The 8,592-nt window shown below is 45.1% G+C and overlaps 1 protein-coding gene across 18 annotated transcripts in view; it reads right to left on the bottom strand.

Annotated features, from left to right (window-relative positions):
- nrxn1a (neurexin 1a) overlaps positions 1–8,592 on the bottom strand; it is a 58,003-nt gene that overhangs the window by 6,729 nt on the left and 42,682 nt on the right. For 10 of the 18 annotated variants that reach the window (XM_069160343.1, XM_069160356.1, XM_069160347.1 and 7 more), the window contains 6 exons: positions 8,092–8,265; positions 6,662–6,781; positions 5,688–5,869; positions 4,376–4,547; positions 3,330–3,419; positions 1,817–2,127 (listed from right to left, as the gene is read on the bottom strand). In XM_069160343.1, coding sequence (XP_069016444.1) covers positions 1,817–2,127; positions 3,330–3,419; positions 4,376–4,547; positions 5,688–5,869; positions 6,662–6,781; positions 8,092–8,265 — 1,049 coding nt within the window. The remainder of the gene's footprint in view (positions 1–1,816; positions 2,128–3,329; positions 3,420–4,375; positions 4,548–5,687; positions 5,870–6,661; positions 6,782–8,091; positions 8,266–8,592) is intronic. The other 8 variants (XM_069160350.1, XM_069160348.1, XM_069160355.1 and 5 more) reach the window with 1 other exon arrangement.

Below are 8,592 nucleotides of genomic sequence, written 5' to 3' on the forward strand. Positions count from 1 at the left end.
GAAGAGTCCCGTCGAAATCGCAACGCGACGCGAGCGGGGAGGGATCGAGAGGTGAAGCGTGAAAACAACCCTCTGTGACGACGCTGTCAGTCTGCAGCGCTATCCGTCCCGCTCTCGTATCCATTATTGATGCCGGAGGCTTAGCTCACAGCGCTCCGCGTTCTATTATTTATGTCTGAAACAGCTGGGCGGCTTATACACAGAGGAGCCAGTCTCTGTGGGAGTCTGGATGGGAGAGAGAGAGAGAGAAAGAAAGAAAGCAGGCGGCGGGTAGAGGGGCTCACTATCTCCATGGCAACTTGTATCACTTGGAAAAAAAAAAAAAAAACCAACATCTTTTTTCAGTGCGGCAGGCGCATAGTTTTATAACACAGAAGAAGAAGAGCTGCAGCGCGCACGGACGCCCACAGAGAGCCTGAAAACATCTCGGTGGCGATCTGAACAATAGAGCGAAAGAGTCCGTGGCGCACCTGCTGATAACGTATCCTCCGACATTAGCGTCCACTCTGCGGTTGCAACCGCTATAAATACGCCTCGATTACAATCACGTGCTCGAATTGCCCCGCTTGTACCAGTTTACTGAACGCGTATCGTGGAAAAGCTTTTCCATCCTCCAGTAGCACAAACATCTCCCCTCCATTAATCTAGTTGGGAGGGACCACTTAGTTGAGAATTTGCCATCTAATCCATTTATGTGAATGTGCTGCAGCGGAACAATTATGTGTGTATTTGAGCCTTTTATCCATTTAAATAGTTTTAATTCCGTTTTTTTTTTTTTTTTGGGGGGGGGGGCGGGTGGTGGAGGGGGTGGGGGGCGGTGGTGGTGGGGGTGGGGTGGGAGCAGTCATTACACAGGAAAAGTGAAAACAGAGAAAATACAAAACTGTGAATTCCTCTTCAGAACGATACAAATCATGAAGCCACTGCAGCAACCGTCCAATTTTTTAATCCGTTTTTGTAAGATATATTGTTTTCTGGTGTATGAATTTTATTCCAAGCATTATTTCGTGATATATATATATATGTCTATATATATATATATATGTAAAACCCAGAGCTCGTGAACAAGACCCCGAGATACTTAAACTCCTTCGCTTGAGGGAGCAATCCACCGGTTTCCGGGGGGGGGGTCAAAAATAGACTAGACGCATATTTTTAGTGGGGCGGAGCGGAGAGCTTTTTCCGGGACGCCTCTGAGGAGGTCGACGGAGCCGCGAGCGTTGTTTTTTGAACGGCCGCGATTGGCCGCGTAACGTAACGTCGGAGAGGCCGACCGCGCGTCTGTAACGTTAAGTTAAGCTCAAGTTTATCCTCCCATCAGTAAAACGCCCGAAAAAGTACCCGAGAAGCTTTTCTCTTCTCCTCCGCCTTCGACCGGCTCCCGAGCGGTCATCGTTATCCACCTTTTTGACTTTTATTCCTTCATTCACTTTTCATCCAGAACGTGTAATGCATTATTTGCCCTCTGCACATGTGCGGCTTGAATAAACTCGCCTTGCCTCGAGTGCAGTTTAAAACAATCCCCCCCCCCCGCCCCCCCCCGATGTATCTCGCTATCCTCTAGTCCTTGATTAGTGGTCTGTGTGCACGCTAATCCTCTTACAGAGTTCGAAGAGAAACTTATCAAAGCGAATTACCACTTCGTAATTACCTATCGTCACACCGAAGGAATGATGGCGGCGCGGCGATTACACGAACAAGATATTTTGAGGAATTGAACTGGAGCAGCAGATCTTTGTACGACCACACATGACATCGGATTTGACGGGTTCCCCCCCCGAAGGGGAAAGCCCGAGTGTTTTGCCGTCGCTCTGACCTGCGGCGTTGCGCCCTGCTTCCTGTTGGTGGCCGTGGTGGTCGTGATGTCACTGATGGAGGGGGCGGAGTCCGAGCGGTTGCCTCCGGCGGCGGCGCTGGACTGCGGGGTGATGGAGGAGGACGGCATGTCGCCGACCAGCCGCGCGCTGCCCTCCACTCTGATGTGCGGGTGCCCCTCGGCGGCCATGTTGAGGATGCGCAGGCCGTTGTAGTAGAGACCAGACAGCTGCCCCTGGAACATGGCGGCACCTCGCTCGGCTCCGCCGACGCGCACCGTCGTCTGGCTGTTGAAGATGGTCAGCTGGCGACCTACGCGCGCACACACGCACACACACACACACACACACACGCACACACCAAACACACACAGGCCGCACCAGGAAGAAAAGTGGACAGACACACGCAAATACAGTCACGCACACACAGACACAGTGGTCACATAAGTACACACACACACACACACACACACACACACACACACACACACACACACACACACACACACACACACACAAGAATGTTTGAGTGTTACACAATCCACCACCCCCAAGCCATGGTGAGAGGGGTGGGATAGATTAAGCATGGCAGAGCAAATCGAAGCCGTGGAGAACCGTGGAGAAAGGCTGAGACTGAGAGAGATAAGAGTGGGAACAGGAAGTAGAGAAAGGGGGGAGGAGAGAGGGAGAGGGAGAGGGTGACAGGGTGAGGAGACACAGAGAAGTCGAGGAGGAGGATGAGGAGGAGGATGAGGAGGCAAAGAACAGAAGGCAAAGGAAGAGTCAGCAGATGAGAGGAGTCAGAGGGGCCCTGAGAAGACGGGGCTGACAGATGGTTGCTATGGTGATGGCTGCGCTGCACGACATTGTATTTTGAAGGAGCAACAGACAGGCAGACAGAGAGACGGAGATCTAGGGAACTGTTGTCACAGCCCTATGAAGCATGCACAGGTTATAAGCTCTAGCACTGCTCACTGTTAAAGGGACTAGAGGCTAATTTAAGGAGCTCTGCTGAAGTTTAGGAGGAAAACTTTTACTTTTTTTTTTTTTTTTTTTCAAAAAGCATTGCTCTATTAGTCATTTCGAATTTACATAATTCTTACATGTCACAATACTTTGCATTTACTTTAATTTGATTACAGAATGTGTTTTTCAAAAATATCTTTTAGTAAATGCTTTATCGTTTACAATTTGATAATAAACAAAAAAAATTATTTACCAGTCTTAACAAAGCATCTTTTATCAGTACTTCTTTTCTATTATCTGATTTATTCACATTTAAATCTCTCCATCGTCCCTTTAACCTGATATTATCAGATACACACTAACAAGATACGTTCACAGGCACTACAGTTTACACAGTATTACACACTACAGCTGCCCAACTTTTAATACTTAGTTATGGATTTAGATTTTTAGATGTTAGTTGATGGTGCACAATAAAGTAGAGTCAACTGTCTTCAAATTGTATTTTTTAAGCTCAAAGTTTTAAGGAATTTTAATCAGGGTTTTTACCTTTGTCGAGTAGCCATTCGTCAACTACTCGACCGAGCCGATAGGGGATTCGCTGTCTGGCGATGGCCAGGCGCTCGTTATCAATGTTGCCTTTAATTTAGAGATGAAAACACAGTAGTAATTACGCACATCCAAACGTGGTACAGGAGCTGGATACAAAAAGAACAGCAATGAAAAGAAAGTAATGGTCTGCTCATTGTTAGCACGTCACCGTGTTACGTTAAAGCTTGATGCGCTGAGAAAAGGAGCTGAATTCACTATGTTTCCAGTGAGCGGACTCTTACTCTCTGTTCATTGGGTTTAATTTAAAGAGACATTTCAGGGGTGAACATCTGCAAGAGCACAGGGAAATAATGTTACAGCTGCCACATACTGTCTATACGACTGACTGAGTTTAGAGTTACATACAGGAAGAACCCGCACACACACCTCACAACAACTCGCATTTGGCATTTTAGCTACCAGCTAACTAAAGCCTCGACTTCATTGTGTTAAAGACGACTACCTAAGATTACCACTTTAAATATAAAAACCAACAAATATAAAAACAAAGAGTAGATTCAACAAAATACACTTTTTTCTTATTCTTATTTTTTCTCTCTAGTTAAACATTTATCTCAAAATATGACATGTTTTTAAATTATTATTTGTCCAAAAATGCACCAACTGTTATTATTTTCTTTTATGGTGAGAAAAACCACTGACACCTGTATTGAATATTTTCATAAATTACCTTTAGCACTATTTAACAGGCCTGACATAACATAGCTGGCTAGGATACAAGCTATTATAATAACATTTTATGGTTTAAAAAGTCACGTTTCATGTCAGATCACACATATTTCATCTCAAACACAATAACATAAAACAAAGCTGCAATTATATGTCTCGATCTCAGTGTTTAAATAGAAACATTGAAAGGAACACTGATGTGCTTCGTCAATCGGGAGGTGGGTTGATTTGGACTAAGGTGTGGTTGGCTCTGCCCCGGGACAGGCGGTGCGGTGATGAGTCAGTAGGTTGGGGCTGACATGGGCGGGGCCTACCTGTGGGGTAACGCTCTATGACAGGCAGGTCGTCCAGTTGGAGGGTTGCATTGCCACCACTGCGGGTGAAGCGAATTATGTGGTACTTCCCGTCGTTGACAAACTTGGAGCTCTCCTCGATGTTGATATCGTCAGTGCCAACATTAAACACTACTCTAATGTTGCCCTTGTCCTGGAAAGGAGGAGAGGTATGAATATGTTAAATCAGAAAGGCAATTGTTTTTAAGAAGGCGAAGATATTGTCTGTTTGTTGTCGTCGTCGTTGTTGTTGTTTTTTTTTTTTGCACGATATGGTTGAGAGTGTGTGTTCCCATGTGACTGCGTGTAATGACGTTATTTTTGTTCAGGTCTCTGAGTCTAGAGGAGACAGCGGGGCTGTCCAAACACCAACAGTTGCAAGTAGTCAAACAAAGGACTCGGCAGCTCCAACTGACCTCATTTTAGTCACGTCAGCAGAAACAAGAAAGATGCAGAAATACAAGCGTGGTTCAGATGCAGATGAGAAAGAGCTGATATGCAATTAAAGGATAGCAGCCCTTAAGTTGGCTACAACTTATGCTTCTTTCATAATAATAATAATAATAATAACATTTTTTTGAACAGGCCCTTTTCATACAAAAAAATGCAGCTCAAAGTGCTTTAACTCTTAAGCTGGACATTTCAGAGGCAGACATTTATAAACCGTGACACAGGTTGATGTCACAATTTATTGTGATATTAATTTTAAGTGATATGGCGCAGCCCTAATACGTGGCGAAATGGTTTCTTTGTTGATTTCATTTTACACGAAACAAGTAAATAAGTTCGATCAGCCACTCAGCGTTACAGTGAACATCAGAAGCTGTGAGGAGCAGCGCAATTAATTGTACATAAATTCACGTTTTCTGTTTTTGGAAGGAAGGAACGAAGGGAAGAATTTACTGTATTTGTCTGATGCTTTTGTGAAATTATATCATATTTAATATAACTCGGTATCGTTCTTGTCAGTCTAATCGACAATTATAATGATACGTTTTGGTGTTGAATAACAATATTCTGAATTCAACCACTGGACCGGAGGACTGTGGTGAAGTAAAGCATTATGAGGATGAGTGTGCACACTTTGCTACCATAATTGCCTGGCTGGTAGCGTATACAGGAAATTAATAAAATCCCTAATGACGAGTGGGGTTACTGTGACGGAACCAATGTAGATCTGGAAAGTACGCAGTTAAATAAAATGTTGCAGATAGGAATCCCCCAAGGAACATGTATAAATAAGCGAAATGCATGCGCTTTGGCTTGCTGCTTGAATGTGCTCGCGTGTACTTACTATCTGCAGCTGAAGGTAGTCTCCCAGGCCGGACGCACTGTCCACCCGGAGTAGAATGGCGTGTTTCTGTTGGGTGCTGAACCCGAGGGCCAGCCGGTCCGCCCTGGTGCTGGGACGTTCATTAGGGGGCCACGTGTAAACCACCACGCCTCCGTCACGGCCGAAGATATACGTGGTCCCAGCTGGTCCACACAGATAAAGAAGGAAATTGCCGGCCCGTCTTTAAGCCACAACAGAGCTATCTATCGTCAGAGATTTCCCTGTTAAAGATTGCACTTCTACAGATTTTTTTTTTTTTTTGGGTGCAAAACATTTAAAACACAAAGAGCATAGCGCAAAAACAAAACTATAATAAAAACTCTGAAACGGTATAAATGACTTCTATATTTTCATGGTTCCTCCTACAGGCTTGAAAAAAAAAAGAAAATGTGTTTCCCAGATTGCTTATCAGCATCACTGCAGGAGGCTGACTGGAATAACTGACTCATAGAAATACTAACGCATACAATTGTTTGACTCAGAGTGGCTAAAAAAAAAAATCTGCATATACCGCCGCCTTTAGGAGGATTATTCAGTGTTTAAAGCCAGAGAATGTATAGATGATCTTATTTAATTATACACAGGCACTTCAGATGAGAGCTATTTTGGTGCCATTTCAGAATCAGCAGTTGATAGTGCCCTCCGGTGGTGGCTCCGATAAAATGCACACAAAAAAAATACTTGCGTTTGAAACCAAATCATCCAGGTGCAGAAGTTTTAGACCTGCAGTTCTACACCAGAGTAAAGATTTGATTAGGTGTGTTTTTATAAAAGCTCAGAGATGTTTTTGGGTGAAGGGTATTTGAGAGTTTGAAAGACAGTTTGCACCTGCAAATGCACAGTTAAACCAGATGCCGTACAATCTACGTTCCCCAAAAATATATCTCTCTACGATCCACCGCAGTCCGCGAGAGAGACGAAAAGCAAAGACTCACCGTCGTTGCACAGAGGCCCGGCGTACGACGTCATGCTGCAGTCACAGGTGAATCCCTCCCACTGCTGCAAACAAACGCCCTGATTAGAGCAGGAGTCCTCTTGACAGGTAGTGCTGGGACCTGCAGTGACAGACGTGGTGGGGGTGCAACAGTGCAAAAGTTAGGAGAGGAGAAAAAAAAAAGACACACTTTTTTTTTCTTTTTTTGTGGTTTTGTCTGGAGCCCGGTGTGCTCACAACATTTAAGGCAGTACAGTGCGGTTATTGTTTGTTTACACCGTATTTCCTTGAGAGATTTTGGCAGTTTGAAATGACTTAAGAGTAGACTGTTGTGCGGTAATGGTGTTATGATTAGTAGGATTAGTGAGACTAGGATGTTGCGCGGAGGCTCCCATTCTCTAGCGTTACACCAACAGAAGACGCTTGGTTTTCCAAATAAACCAAAAAAAAATGCACCTAAACTGGAATCTGCGTTTACCAGGTGAGAAGTGCCAAATGTGGAGAGCATGCAGGTGGTGAGGCTAGATGAGTGGGGCGAGGACAGGAGGAGGAGGAGTTAAACATAAGAGGGCGGAGTTATGTTTAAAGGCCTTCATCTCAATACTCTTTCTTCAGCGGTCTGTCGCCGTTCTCTTCCTGCCTCGTGCCAAAACCACACAGGAGGAGAATGTCAAAGCTCCACACTTAGTAGTTCTCCTTCGTTGCGCTTCTAACATGAGGCGCGGAGGAAAGGGTGCGAGATGATTCACAAGTGGAGTTATTGGAAGTTTAGGTTGGCAGTCAGTAAGGAGGGGGTTAGAGAGCATGCTGCTGGGCAACCCGGGTGGTGGAGCTGTGGTCAACTCAAGTCAAGCGGTGATAATGTCACTACTGTGATGAAATCACTACGGTGGCTAGGAGAGGACAGGTCACCTCTGACCTTTGACTCTGGATCACTGGGATCCACACAACACTGGACACCACTGGGTAGTTTCAACACACGCACACACGCGGGCGCGCGCGCGCACACACACACACACACGCTCGCACGCACACATTCGCTCCCTCACACACACATTAGCCCACCCACGCACACGTGTCCCACATGCTCACACAAAGCGATATACCTTGCAAGTCAGCTTTCATCAATGTAACTTTTGTCAGCCAAACAAAAAAGCAAACAAGCAAATTAAGTTAGATGGTTAGTCAACGCACACAGACGCCTGTGAACTGCTGAAAGAGTGGAGCAGAGAGAGAGAGAGAAAACACAGTGGGCAGAAAGACTGAGGGGGACATGAGTAGAAAGTGAGCAAACTTTACATCTGACAGACCAAGAGCTGTGTTAGTGGGTTATTCTGACAGCAGAAGAGTATGGGTTTAATGAAAACTGGAGGAAGAAGCAGTAGGGATGTGGGGGCCCCAAACAAATCCACTGGTGTGTTTGCACCTCACCTTCACAACCTCTCTCCACTTGTCCCATGGTTGCCAAGGCATCAGCCAAAAGGTCCGGGAGCCGGCCGTTTAGATCAACTGTTGCCAGGCAACCCTGAAATCCCTCGCGGGAGTGGACCAGCTTAGGCAGGTCTCGGTACATCTCTTTGGAAATACCCCCGATGTACAGATCACCTGGGGAGGAGCAGCACAGTGAATGGCAGCTTCACGAACCAATCGCAGTGCTTTATTGTTATTTACATTCGCGACATCTGTGAGCCCACGGCCGTCGAATGTTTTGTTTTATCTGACCAAAAGCACAAAGCCCAAATACATTCAGTTTGCGGGGATATGTACTCGTGAATAGTTTGCATTTTAGTTAGATAAATTACGAATGATTAATTGATTATGCATGCTGATGCCCATGAATTTCCCTGGAAGTCTGTTTTAATTGCTTTTTTTTTTTTTTTTAATGAGAGTTGGACTATAAAATAGAATCTGTACGTTAATATTTAGCTACTG

The sequence above is a fragment of the Embiotoca jacksoni genome, unplaced genomic scaffold (assembly GCF_022577435.1).
Source record: "Embiotoca jacksoni isolate LCO1_2020_lvr unplaced genomic scaffold, fEmbJac1.0.p SCAF_26, whole genome shotgun sequence".
In the NCBI taxonomy this organism is placed as follows: domain Eukaryota; kingdom Metazoa; phylum Chordata; class Actinopteri; family Embiotocidae; genus Embiotoca; species Embiotoca jacksoni.